General features: G+C 36.6%; 1 protein-coding gene across 2 annotated transcripts; it reads right to left on the reverse strand.

Moving 5' to 3' along the window:
- Positions 1 to 3,540: 3,540 nt before the first annotated feature.
- On the reverse strand, positions 3,541 to 11,949 carry LOC127969221 (uncharacterized). Of its 2 annotated transcripts, XM_052571049.1 has the most exons (4): positions 11,468 to 11,949; positions 7,723 to 7,940; positions 7,531 to 7,624; positions 3,541 to 3,781 (listed from the first exon to the last, which is right to left on the reverse strand). In XM_052571049.1, exons 1-4 carry the CDS (start codon positions 11,545 to 11,547, stop codon positions 3,541 to 3,543), a joined length of 633 nt encoding a protein of 210 aa, XP_052427009.1. In that variant the 5' UTR covers positions 11,548 to 11,949. The 2 variants fall into 2 exon arrangements, 1 of the variants encoding a protein (XP_052427009.1); XR_008156239.1 differs by lacking the exon at positions 11,468 to 11,949 and having other exon boundaries at positions 3,634 to 3,781; positions 7,723 to 9,604.
- Positions 11,950 to 15,113: the final 3,164 nt, after the last annotated feature.

The following is a 15,113-nucleotide window of genomic DNA, read 5'->3' on the forward strand; positions in this document are numbered from 1 at the left end:
ATAAATCAGTTCATGTGCAGAGTAATCTGAGAACATGAAGTTCATTTTAGATTTACTCTTTTTTTATAGTGTTGGCAATAGTACTGACTTTGGTACTGATATTCTTTTATATAATAGTAATAATTATAATAATTATTATTATTTTTCATATATAGCACATTTCCAATACCCAAAATGTGATGATACCAGCATTTCCAGCACTTGAGTTCACAAATTTAACAGATATGTTTGATTAACTACAATCATCGCTTCACCCTCCTCACTGAGCACTTACACAGATATAAACAGGAGAATTTCAGCATCTCAGAGGATTTGTCTACGATCAGATATATGAGGGATCCACTGACAGATGGTGGCTTTCATATGCTCCCGTGTGTCTGTGTAAGTGCTCAGTGAATAGCATGAATCAGTGATCATTGTACCCAATCACAGAGATATCTGTTGAGCACATGAAAACAATGGCCAATCATAAATTAGGGCTGCACGATGTGTCGTTTAAGCATCGATATCGCGATGTACGGATCCACGATAGTCACGTCACAGGATGTGCGATGTAGGCTGTCGTAGTCGATCAGTTATTCATTAACTGTACAGGCCAGCTGCTCCCCGGCCCTTGAATGTGATTCGCAGATTAATTGCACAGCTTAACCATCATAGAGTGAAAGTTTTGACAGGGCAGAGAGAGAGAGAGAGCGCGCATGTGTGAGAGCGAGAGAGACAGCACGAGTGAGAGAGAGCGCCCAGCCACAAGCTCACCGTCTTCATACAACACGAGCGCGGTCTTCCTCTCTCTCCCTCGCACATATTAATCATTTGACATGATGGTGTCGATGTTTAAATCATTTAAAATGAGAATGTAAGTGTGCTCACCCTGTTTGTAAGAATTTTTTTAAATAAAATTTTATATTGCAATATATATCGCAGAAAAATGAAATATTGCAATGTCATTTTTTTTCCCAATATCATGCAGCCCTATCATCCATGCTTTAATCTGCTCAAAAGTGCACAATATGTTTGCAGGATATTGCTGGTATAGTAATATTTTTAAAATTTCAATAACAACTGATACTGAAGTCGGTCCCTTTGACAGCAATACTCTCGTGTTGTTTGATTAACATTAATGACACTAACAGTAGTAGGATTATTTAGGCTCCTGGCTCTTTAAGAACTCACACATGGATATGATATACTGACACACTCTCTCTTAGGCCGGGTTCACACCGCAAGCTGCAGCAGAGCAGAAGCAGCGCGTATTTTTTTCGGTGCCTATGTTAACAGATGAGAGCGTTCACACCGCACGCAGAAGCTGCGCGGCAGAGCGTTGCAGAAGCAGAGCAGAAGCAGCAGTGCCGCGATCGTTTCGGCGCTGGGTCTATTTTTGCAGCGCTGCTGACGCTCAGTTAAAGTGAAAGTACACCTTTGATGGACAAAATAAATATGATTTCACACAAAAAGTGCTCTAACTGCACAAAAAAGCAAATCTAGGGTGTTTTAACAAGAACTAGAGTATGTTACGAAAAGGAAATTAATATAAAAAAATATGTATAGAAGATAAAGTGACCATGGCCAAAATGATCATGATCATGGCCAAAATACACATGTACTTAAACGAAAATGTGCCCAAAATTTGCATTAATGATATCTACTGTGTTCTTAGCGAATTACATAAAAAATGTATGATATTTAAAACCACATATTTTTCTATTTTTTATTATAATTTTATTTTTAATATTTTATTTTTTTTTACAAAATCTGTTAAAGTACTTACAGTTCTATCCAAAAATAGACTTTTTTGCCGAAATACAAAAACAACTTTAAATAATTTATAGTGCTAGCTTAGCCTTGGAGATTTATTTATTATTAGTAGTTGTCCTATTCTTTTAACTAGGCCTATGTATTGGCAGAAGAACGGATGTCATGCTAACAATCATAAACAACAGCACGTGGTGTCACAGGCGGTGGTCTTCAGAGTGCACCTGGAAAGACAATAATGGACGACACTCGTCTCATTGTGGAAGTTGAGAAATATCAAGTTCTTTATGATCCACACAATGTACTTTATAAAGACTTGCAGGAGAAGGAAAAAGCATGGGATGAAGTTGCAGCGGCTCTTATTGCAGATGGTATGTAATTTTATAGTGTTTTTGACGCTTTCGCTGGCACACGAGCAAACAACTCAATATTTGATTCAAAATTGATTCAATTGGAACCATTTATTTACAATTTCTAAATTACACATAAGCACACAAATAACAAAAGCAGGTGATACATGCATATATAATAAACAAGTAAATGCTGATTTCAAGATGAGCAGGAAGTCAAGGCTGTGAACCATTTACAATACACATAATTTAAAACCGTTTATTAAATTGGTTTTCAGGGTGTTTTTTGGTAAATTTGATTGCAAACAAACCCAGTGACAAGATGGTAATATGCACCATGTTCTCTCCTACGTCGGTTAATGGGATGAACCCAAAGTCTGGGTCTTTTTAGTCTCCTTAATAACAAATATAGCGCGATGGCCTTTCTTCTATCAACAACACGTACTGCAGGGAAAACAAAGACAGCAAAACAAAGATCCAACAAAAGTAACAATTAAATTATTAATTAAAAAAGCTTCTTGCCTAGTCTTTTTATTTAAATGTATTTTAAATGGGAAATAAAGCAATGCGAACGTACCCATTATAGAGCACTCTGATCAAAATCTGCTGTTCAGTTGTGCGCTGCCTCCGCTGCCGGTGTGAAAGCAAAATAGGCGCGCACTGCTTCTGCTCTGCCTACCTGCTGCTAACGCGCTGCTTCTGCTCTGCTGAAACTTGCGGTGTGAACCCGGCCTTAGATATGTAGGTAGATGCCACATTTGACTGCTCAAGACATGTCAACGCATCTGCCATCTTCAAATAATCAATGTGTGGTTTTGTCAATAAATGAGATGCCACAAAAAACACCAACATTTTAATTATCAAAAAAATTGTTTACTGTAACTCAATATTACAGCTTTTTAAACTATAGTAACTTTTTAATGTTGTTTGATAAAGGATTCATTATCTTGTATTGTGATAGGTTAGCAAAATCTATGGTTGCATCTCTCAAGTGTTCACAGACTTGCTCTCATCATTCTAATCTGGCAAACGGCTTGCATATTCTGTGTATCAGAAAACTTACTTGCGATGAGCCACTAAAAATAACTAATTTTAATAGACACACACTGTCTGAAAGGCAGCTTTGTGCATGCATGCTTTGAAATGAAATTATGTCTTGAGCACACAAGCACAATACCCAAGGACTGGATGACCACACAAAAATAAGATCAGCAAGCAATGTGAACTTACAACAATGGACATTAATCTTGGGTCATGCAACTTTTCATTCATTGCTTCCAAGTCTTCAGTTGTTGTTATAGGGAAGACAATTCCTTCAGGAACCTCTGGCAAAGACTCATCATGTTGCTTGAGCAAAGCATTTAACATATTGCTATGCACCCTCTGGGTCTCCTTCACTTCTTCTAATAGTGTTAAGAGTTTGATGAACATAGCAGAATCAGAAGTAGCAAATCTCTGAATCGTAGGTCCTGGCGACTCTCTGAGTGGAAGGTCCTGTAACGGCAGGTCCTGTAGTGGCGACTCTCTGAGTGGAAGGTCCAGTTTCAGTCTGGCCATCCATTGTCTTGGTGGTGACCTTTTGGGTTGTAATTTTTAGTTGATGGGGAGGTGTGGGTGGTAGTTCATCCTCAGTGCTGTCTGACTCTTCGCTGGTGAAAGGAAAAAATTTTCTATTTGGCCTAAAAAGATATTTGAAAAAGAAAAATCAGTTAAAGCCTTATCAATAAATGTCTAGGAACGCCACTATTTTGAGAATAGGCTAATTTTATAACTCCCCTAGAGTTAAACAGTTGAATCGAGTTGTTCCGATACTAGTATCGGAAATATCACCAATAACGCAACAAATTCTGGCATCTGCTAGTACATGAACCCATATACCGATCCGATACCATTTTCTTAAACAAGATCTAGTTATGACCGCTAGTTTTGCCTTACCGCTGCACAGTTCTTCTTCGCTGCTCAGAATGTATTGCAAACACAGGAAGTTGTGCTGTTTTGCCACAAGCAACCCCTGTTTAGAGCAGTGAAGAAATGAAAACGCGTTAGCAGCACTGATCTATATATGACTGGATCGCTCCTCGCGTTCTAAACTGCCAACAGACAGTGAAGCCGCTTCTATATTATAGATCAGTGGTTAGCAGTATGTCCGCTGTTTAGAAGTATTTCAGACTGGACCAACCAGACAGTAAAACGGCGACTAGGGATGCCACAAGTACTGCCACTTCACTACCACTACCAAGAGGATGAATAACAGTCGTATGGAGTGAGTTTTGGTTCTTTATTACATGCGAGAAAATAAAAGATCTGAGAGAAAAAAAAAAGTTTGAGAGAAAAAGTTATCACACTGATAGCAAAAAAACATTTCATGAGAGAAAAAACAATATTTGAGAGAAAAAGTTTTCATGCCAATAGCAAAAAATAATAATATTTGAGACTAAAAAAACTTTTGAGAGAAAGTATTTTCTCATAGAACATAAAAAAATATACATTTGAAATTTTTTTAATTATTTCTGAGAAAAAAAATCTCTCTCAAAATACTTTGAAAAAAACTCTCAAATATATATTTTTTGCTATCAGTGTGAAAATATTTTCTCTAAAAAAAAAAGTGTTTCTCTCGAAACGCTTTTCTTTGCTCTTGATGCAATTTCTTGCTCTGGTGTCAGGATTTTGCTTTCACTGTGAGAATTGTGTCATGGGCGGGGCCACATTCCTATTGGCCAGTCGGGTGAGCATCGTCTTGTCTTGGGAGTCGAACTGAATCATTACACCATTGTTCGGTTCACCTGCATAGAGGCCGCCTCTGCCTTATGGATAGTTAAGTTGAGCAGTGAGCACGGACACACCAATGTTTGGGTAAGATGATGACACACAGCTGGCTGAGCAAGTTCAGTATCACTGAAGATTAAACATATTCATGAATGAATGTGTATTATATTATTTGCTTGCTAATCGCTAGTAAAGCTAACCAGCCATCATGCTAGGTAAACTTGCAAACTCACCTGGTTTATACTATGTTTAAATCAAATGCCAAATTAATGTTTTGATTTAGATAGTTTCACGCCTTATTTAGTGAGTAGTGAGCTAGTTTCTACCTTTGCACTTGCTAGCCTCAAAGCACCTGAAGAGTAACTGCTTGTTCATACAACCTCCCGTACAACTTTCAACTTCGAACAATGGTGTAATGATTCAGTTCGACAATATATATAAAATATATATTTGAGAGTTTTTTTCAAAGTATTTTGAGAGAGATTTTTTTTCTCAAAAATAATTTAAAAAATTTCAAATGTATATTTTTTATGTTCTATGAGAAAATACTTTCTCAAAACTTTTTTTAGTCTCAAATATTATTATTTTTTGCTATTGGCATGAAAACTTTTTCTCTCAAATATTCTTTTTTCTCTCATGAAATGTTTTTTTGCTATCAGTGTGATAACTTTTTCTCTCAAACTTTTTTTTTCTCTCAGATCTTTTATTTTCTCGCATGTAATAAAGAACCAAAACTCACTCCATACAGTCGCACATCACAGATCAGGTTTTATTTATCACATGAAGAGAGTGAGTCGAGCTGACTGACAAGAGTGAGGTGAAAAAGACAAGATGATTGCAGAAGAGTTTTTAAACCAAATGTAAATGTGCCAGTTTAAAAAATATTTTGGATTTTGAAAAGTCTTCTGCAATTAAAATCACAAATGACATGTAGCTATCTAATATTTTAGTAATTGAGTATTCTACCAAAAATTCCATCGATTAATCTGATCAAATTTGTTTTTGCTTAAAGTGCAATATTAATTATGCAAGAGAAAATAAGGGCCTCTTAAAATGAACAACTAAGTTTTCCTTTTTAGAATTTTTTTTTTTTTTAAATGCATAGAATGCAATGCATACATCAAAAATAAACATTTAATTAGTACCCATTGTTTCTCTGTCTGTACTGTGAACAATGACAATAAAGTTGACAAATGAATTAAGTGCATTTAAGTGACATTCAGTTGGGGTTTTAAATAAAGCATTTTCTGAGATACACATTAAACATTAAACACAAAACATTTAATTTACTTAAATGTTAAACTTAACTTTTTGGTGAACAAAGGGGGTTTACTATTAAAAAATAAAACATGGAAGAAATGTTTATGTGATTAAACCTTGAAAAAGATAATGTTTGATTATTTATTTTTTTTAATAGCAGGCTATGTTCATTCTACTGAACAATAGTAATACTTCTCTGGCAAATACAGGACTTTTATTTTGACGGGTTGACGTACCTTTACAGTTCTGTGTATATGAAGTGACGCTAGTTTTACTCAAATCAAACGGTCAAATGCTCATGAAGTGACTGTCAGAGCAGTTTTTTCAGAGATAGTGTTCATGTGTTCACATCCTTATTTAGTGAGACAGCAGACGCTGAAATCACTGGAGCGTCACGCGCTTCAGTGTGTGTGATAAAGGAAGACACGCTTCTGCTCCATTCATTAACACAGACATGCAGAACATGCACGATTCATATTTACTGTGTTTTTCGGACTATAAATTGCACCTAAGTATTATTCGCATCAGTCCAAAAATACGTCATGCTGAGGAAAAAACATATAAGTCGCACTGGACTATAAGTCGCATTTATTTTTAACTATGAAAAAAAGTGTGACTTATAGTCCGGAAAATACGGTAAATAGACTGTTCCGGCTTAATATTTACAGATATTAGTTCATATCATGATTTGATGGAAGTGCAATTACCTATTTTTGATTAATTCATTCAAAATTTGGAAAATTCCGTGCCATTCCATGTTAAACTGTAAATTCCGTTTTTATGACTGGATTCCGCGATTCCCTCCGCGTTTTCTGCATCGCGGAAATCATAGGGCTCTAGTTGTGGTATGCCAGCTCTATCTTGCAATGGACACATGCCACGACATTCTCTTTACGTTTGCCGTTACCCTCAAAACAAAACACTGCTGACTCCTTGTGTCTCCTTTCGCTTTGTGGGTGACGTAAATACGTTGTGTCACATTAAAAAAATCATTGCGAAAGAACCTGACGTGAGATTTACAATAAATTAAAAGAGGCTTCGAGGCAGAGGAATTTGCCTCGTTCATTTTTTGTAATTGAGTTACTCGAGGAATCATTTCAGTCCTTTTTCATATTTATTTGTTCCTCATTCTTTAATGATTTTTTATTTTGTATAGGCCTACCTATTTAAACTTTGTGTAAGTTATTTGTTATTTTATATTAGGCTAATACTATAGGGCCGTCAAATGCTTGAATCTTCAATATTCCTCATCAATTCAATTATTATGAATGGATTCTGCAATTCTGTCTACGTTTTCCACATATCTTAAATCATAGGACCCTATTTAAGCAAAATAATGTGTTTTGGTATAGTATAGCTCCTAACTCCAACTAGCATTTGGAGAAAGTGAGTTTTAACTTACAATCTTTTGCGCTTCATTGGCACTTCAATGTCAGTTTGTATATCTGAGGTCTCCTCGGCCTTACTAAGTTTAGCTCTTGCTGCAGAATACGTCTCTGTAAAAAACAAAACACAAATACATTTAGGAACAAAAGTATTAGTCAAATAAAAAAAGTATTATTTGAAAAATGTAAAACCAGATGGTTTAAGTTACCTGCATTTCCTAAGACACGTATGCTGTACTTTTCCCAGTCTGCTCCAGGAGTTAACCGTTTTTTAACAGCCTTGCTGATGTCCACAGTCCTACCAGTTGGCCAAAAGCATTCTTCTCTTCCTGGACCAGTAATCCAGCTTGTAGGGATGACATCAATGACAGTCCTTCCATTGTCTGTGTACTCATCAATGAACTCCACTACACTATAAAGGGACATCCTGAACCATTAAAGTACAGAGTCAGTAATCATGCAGCTGAGGCAAAGCCACATACACATCAGTCATAGGGAGAAGAACAAGTTTTTTTGAAAGTTGTGCCACTGGAACAACAAAAAGCTGACCAGTGAGTGCTGAGACGACAGTAATCCCCAAACTTGAAGAAGTGACAGGGTAGTCAAAAAAACATGCTCCTGTATTAAAAAACTCACATACTGCAAAAATGTCTGCCATGGGAGAAACCAGAAGATTTCTAACAAGGGCAACTCTGCTATTAATTTCAAAGCAGTTGTTTCCCGGAGAGCAGGAGATGGTCATTCCTTTGTATTGGCATTGCTTAAACTGTTTGTATGTGGAAAATCCTAGTGGAGTAGGTCCAGAGAAATGTGGCTGTTTAAGATTTTCTTCCATTGTTGAACATCCTTTTGAGTCCCTCTTAAAAGCTTGTTTCTCATCCACACGTCTCACAATTTGTTCAACAGGATTTTGAGGTCTCCTAACCATCCTTTTCAATTGTCCTAAATAGTTTTCATATGGAAAGCATGATACAGAGTCAAGAGCACCATATTTGCGAGCATCTTGTGCCAAATGTGTAAGGCTGTGAGTGTTATATACAAGAAACTCAGATCCATAGATTTTGCCAAAATTTGTGACAAAAAACTTCAGTAACTTTTCAGCATAATCACAATAGACACTGCACAAATCTGGACACAAAAGAATTCTTATGGCAACTGATAAGACTAAAAAGTTCTTATATACACGTTTAGGAAATGCATTGAACAACACAACAGGGCCAGTATATAACAAAAACTGCCTAAACTCTGTGGCTTTCCATTGACTATATTCATAAAGGGACCGTGGTTTTCTTGAGAAATTCCTAGGCAAATTTTGCCTAAGTCGTTTCAAGTTCTCAGATACAACAGAAAGAACACTTGATGAAATCCTACATGTCAAGGGTCCCTTAACCCACAGTGAAACAAGCTTACGGACAATTCCTAAGCACACTAAATGCATGTAATCAAGGACAAAAGATGTCACTAAACCTACTCCCAACTCCCGAAGAGGTGACATATCACGATGGTGTTCCTCATCTAACATTTCATCAAACTGGGCATCTGTTCTCAAGGCTGCTTCCATGTCTGGGTACACTATTTTTCCATTTAAATGAACACCAGGATGCACACAACGCTCACAAGAGCTGTAACCCGAGTGACCTTTTATACATTTGAGAAAAGCTCGCGCAGGAGCATCACATATAAATGCATCAGGCAAGGGAACACTGTAATGTTTCTCATTGAAGTACAAGCCTTCCTTTGTTAGTCTTTTAAATTCCTCAACAACATCTTTCATGTACTCATGAACTGATGGTGGTTTAGATGGGCCAGCATACAGACTTATCATAAACACTTTTGAGCTTGGTAGCTCCTTAATTTTACCAAGGATGGGCCATAACTGTGCATTAGAACTACGGAAAAGCGGTATTCTATCAACATTTAGTCTTAGAGTTAATGTGTCTGTGAGTTCAACTTGTGCACTCTTAAGCTCTGCGCATATTGCATTACAAATGCCAAAATTATAGTAACTTCCACTCCCCATTTTTTTTACTTCACAGTCTTTTAAAGTGGACATAAGTGTTCTTGGATCTTTAGGCAAGTTAAGACCTTCATTTATAAGTATTTGCAATAATTCTGACAAAGCAGACTGAGAGATATTCCGACTAGCTGCCCATTCAGCCAATTTTGTCTTCATGTCAGGCTGAGGCTCCATTTCCTCTTCATCAGAATCTTGAAATGATTCATTTGTTTCATCACTATCCAATGTGAAATTCAGTTGATCTGATACGTCAGTTTCAAAAAACTGCTCATCATTGACACTTTGCTCAACAGTTTCATCAAGAACTTCTAGAGCATCCACAGCAAAGCTCATTAAATGTTCTTGCACTTTTGTTTTGATTCGTCGCCTTGTAGTACGTGAGCTTGCACCGTAGTACTCCATTATCTAAAAACAAAATTAGGAATAATTTCAATAGTGTATATGATATAAACAACAATCTACATATAGTACTTGTTATATATACAGTATATTTTATATAGACAGCAATCAATGTATAAAATCATGTATAAATGTGGCTGACATCAATATACAAATTAATTTACTATTATATATAAATTGCTTAAGAACACTATCAAACTTCTAATTGCAGTTCGTGCATGATAAATCGAGCACAGCGTTAGTTCAGTCATGGAGGCAAGGCTGTGAACAGCATATGCGGTCAGCTGTCAAATTGCTCCAATCACTATCAGAATCAGAATCAGAATCAGAATGAGCTTTATTGCCAGGTATGTTTACAAATACGAGGAATTTGTTTTCGTGACAGAAGCTCCGCAGTACAACAGAATGACAGCGACAGAACATAAAACACATAATAAAAGAATAAAAAATACAAATATGTAGACAGTGAATGACAATATACAAATGACAATTGTAGGCAGGTATATTACAAAGTGAAGTTATGTATGTACATATATATTGTGTGCAAAATTTAAGTGTATACTAAGTATGTGTGTTAGATAAATAAAGTGTGTGTGTGTATATAAATATAAAGTGTAGTGTGTTCGCCATTATCGCCACTATCTCTCTCCTATTAGACACAGGACATATATAAGTGGCACTCCTGCTCCGTAAGTATGCTCAACGGCCCACAACCCTCCCTCCCCATCATAAGCACGAGCACATTATTGCCCAGTAGCAGTAGGGGGCCTTCAACATGGCGGCCACGCCAAGTGATGACGTCACGACGCCCAATCCCTACACCTGAACACTGAGGCTGCGCCAGCGCCCTTTCTCACAGCGCTCTCAAGAGTTGATCGTTCCTCTAGTGTTTAAAAGAGAAAATTCTCATGCCATTCTTGGAAACTAAACTTAATTATACGTGTCATGCAGACATTCATAAGAGGAGTTTGACAGCAAAGGTGTCATTCAGAGGACAAATTGTGTTTGTGAACATGAAAAAATGAATGGAGGTACTTTAACGTTACTGAACTGATGACCTAGGTCTGGCTACGGCCTGCACGCACAGCAAAACCTAAAGAATGGTGGTCTCAAAACTGTCTCAAATCCACCCCACCTGCCGATTTTAGGAGCAAGTTACTTCAAATGTATTAAAAACTAAGTATTTTGCCATTCAAACGCGGTTAATACTATAAATTGTGTGGAAATTCAGTTTCCACTCAGGCGAAGAAAATGGCGGCAAGACGGCCACAAAATGCCCAAGTGAAGCATAAATGAACAACAACCGAGAATCCTACTTCATTAATGGCAGGCAAGATCAAAACTACACCTTTAAGTCAAAAAAATTGACATGCTTAAAGCCTTTATATACATTTTAGCGATAACGCGGCCAGAAAAAAATACAACATCACAATTTTAAAGGCTACATTATGTTAAAGGTAATTTAAACGATCAAAACAATGTTCCCAATACTTGAAACCGTGGATAATTAAACAATTTCTAGAAAATATGCATTTTACCTGCTTGTTTCTGATCCGTGTCGACCACTGCTGACTGTTAAAAGTAGTAACTCCTGCCATGCTGCCGCACCACTGTGCATAGAAGAGACTGTATCCGCGCGCCAGCGCGGGAATTCCTTTTATTCTAATATTTAAAATCTTTACAGCTATACATTTAAATGTACGCTTATTTTCATCCAAGATCATTGACATATGATATTATATGATACAATATTATGTGAAAAAAATCTAACTCAAATTTTAATACGACAGGACTACTTTGTCAAGCGGAAGGTTGTGAGAACATTTGAGTGTGTACAGTAAGGTCTATGTGAGACCGATATAATTCTACTCTGGAGTAAAATGTAAAAGAATTTAAAAAGGGTTGTCCCTGCTAACGTGTGCAGTAAAAGAAAAATGTATTTTTGCATAGGCAGGGTAACATTTTAATATCGATCATTTTAATTTTAAAATACTTTTTTAAAAACATTCTCTTTATTAGTTTTTTTTACGTTGGCACAAAAACAAAAAAAAATTCCAATACACATTTTTGACACTTTTATACAAATCCTGACAGGTATATTATATTTAATATTATAATAATATACCTGTATGGAAAAAGAAAAATGAAAAAGAAAAGGGAAAAAGAAAATAATGTGTGTGTGGGCGTGCTTGTATTAGAATTCAGCTACTGCTTTCTTATTAAAATAATTGATAAATGGCTTGCATGCTGCATACCTTTTTTTTTTTTTTTTGCTCTATTTTATCACCGACACCAAAAACAGTGTCTGCATCCAACTGCTTCCCCAACACTTCTGACAGCAACTGAAAAACTGAAATCCAATAATTACCAATCTTAGGACGACTCCAAAACATATGTCTGATGCTGGTGATTGACTACACCTATCACATGGGTCAGAGGAAAATATATTAGAGAGCTTTTGTTTAGACAGGTGGAGTCGTTGTAGGTTTTATACACATGGAAGAATAATTAACTTGTTCCTGTGCTTCATCCCATTGCCAATCTTTAATATTTTTTCTATTTTTTCCTAAAAAGTGGCTTTTAACCAATAAACTTTAAAGGTGTAAAGATGTATTTAAGTCTGAAATTATTTTGCCCATACAGATCCCACAAAGGTCTCATATCTATATGGGACCCACATTGTGAAACACACATGGGACCCACGTAAATTGCCCATTTGTAGCCCATGCCCACATAGATCCCATGAAGGTCCCATATGTTCAAACCTAAATGGGACCCACATTGTGAATCACACATGGGACCCACGTAAATTGCCCATTTGTAGCCCATGCCCACATAGATCCCATGAAGGTCCCATATGTTCAAAACTAAATGGGACCCACATTGTGAATCACACATGGGACCCACGTAAATTGCCCATCTTCAGCCCATGCCCACATAGATCCCATGAAGGTCCCATATGGTAAAACCTATATGGGACCCACATTGTGAAAAATACATGGGACCCACATAAATAGCCCATCTTCATCCCATGCCCACATAGAACCCATGCTGCCCAGGTATAACCCATATGGGGCCCACATATCAATGTTGGCTGGGTGGTTTGGGCGTAACGTGAAATAAACCAATCAGAGCGTCATCCAACATTCCCTTTAAAAGCAGGTGCGCAAGTTCCATTATGGATTGCTATTATTATGGCGTATTTACCACAGGTGCAAAATAGGAATGACACATGCGTAGGTGTACAAAGTCAATTGCGCTGGGTGCAAGATAGGGCCCTAAAAGCACATATTAAAAGAAACATATTTTATCTTTAGGGAACGTTTAATATTGTGTCTGATGTTTAATTACACTTTTTAAATAGCTCTATACTCAGAGAGCATATAAAAGAACGTACACAAATATGGTAATGATATTACGTGCATACGACGTTGTAGTTACCTTGCCAGTAAGTCATGAAGTTACCAATATATTACCAATAGAGGACCTATCTGGGACGTTCTTGGTTATCTGGTCACGTTGGAAGGACGTACTGACAACGTTGTGAGTTGGTAATGTGATGGTAATAAAATTACCGTCATGCGACGTGGTAGTTACGTTGTCAATTGGTAAGTCATGGAATTACCAAAAATTACCAGTACGTTACGTAACTGTTACGTCGTGTGTTAGCAGGGTAGTTTCTGTTTTGAAGGCAATAAGTACATCTGTCCATCATAAAAGTGCTGCACACAGATCTGGGGGCGTTAATAAAAAATTGAAGTGATGAGTTTTAAAAATGTCCTTATTTAAAACATTGTAAAATAAAATAACTAGGTTTATGTTTTGTCATGTTTAAAACGTTGTAAAATAAAATAACTAGGTTTTGGCTCAGTGGTTCATGTAGGTTGTCTACAAACCAAAAGGTTGGTGGTTCAATCCCCGGCTCCACCTGACCAAGTGTTGGGGAGTCCATGAGCAAGATATGTAACCCCAGCAGCTCCCGACAAGCTGGATTGGCTTTGGTGGCCATAGGTCTGTGAAAGCGCTATATAAATGCAGTCCATTTACCATTTTACCAATTTAAACTTCATAAAGTAAAATAACTAGGTTTTCTCAATAGAAACATTGATTCCACTTAAGTTTAACTGCAACTTATGTGTGTATTGTACTGATGATATTTACACTACACCATGATGCACTGTGCTACTTTTGACATTGTGGTGTGCAATTTAATGATTTTTAATTGTGGATATTTAAAATGTCTCTATGTTCAACTTTTGAATAAATATTCTTGTATTGTGTACAGTGCATTATATCAGTTCAGTGCTTTTGCCCATTAACATACTATACAACGTGATGGCCATGCACATCATATGTTAATGCAGAAGTACGGAACACTGCAATTTACAAAAATGTATTATTTACATGTGCTTTAAGCCTTGGTTGTTAAACATTTCAGTTGTGGGTTGATGTGCTGTTTTAATGTGCACTTTTCGGAACGTACACCTGATGTGTAGTAAGTAACAGTGTTCCAGACAGTGTGTATCTATTGTACTACGTTATTTTTAAAGTCTTTCAATTCAATTCAATTCAAGTTTATTTGTATAGCGCTTTTTACAAAATAAATCGTTACAAAGCAACTTTACAGAAAATTATGTTTCTACAATATTTAGTAGTAGCTAGTAGTTTGTGCACATTTGACAGGATTTTAGAAAAAATAAAAATAATAATAATACAAGACGTAGTCAGCTAGACGATGAACTATCAATATTATTAATTAAGTTATTATATGATTCAGTGACACATTTAGCAATAATTGTTAGTTCTGTTTGTTGATTCAAGGTAGCATCATCTGGGGTCCTCTGTGGGTCAGCATCATCTCTTCTCAGGATCCAGACTGTAGCTTGTTTAAATCCTAGTTACCACGGGATGTAAATCCCGTGGCGAAACATAGAAACAAAATACAGACATCATTAGCATAGCTGCTGATCCAACAAAGTAAAACTAGTTTAACCCAAGTTAATGAATAAAAATGCACCTTTGAACAGATGCAACTACACTCACAATTAAAAAGATACATTATTCGAATGCTTGGCGAAAGAGATGTGTTTTTAATCTAGATTTAAACAGAGAGAGTGTGTCTGAACCCCGAACATTATCAGGAAGGCTATTCCAGAGTTTGGGAGCCAAATGTGAGAAAGCTCT

This window comes from Carassius gibelio, chromosome A4 (genome assembly GCF_023724105.1).
Source record: "Carassius gibelio isolate Cgi1373 ecotype wild population from Czech Republic chromosome A4, carGib1.2-hapl.c, whole genome shotgun sequence".
Taxonomy (NCBI): Eukaryota; Metazoa; Chordata; class Actinopteri; order Cypriniformes; family Cyprinidae; genus Carassius; species Carassius gibelio.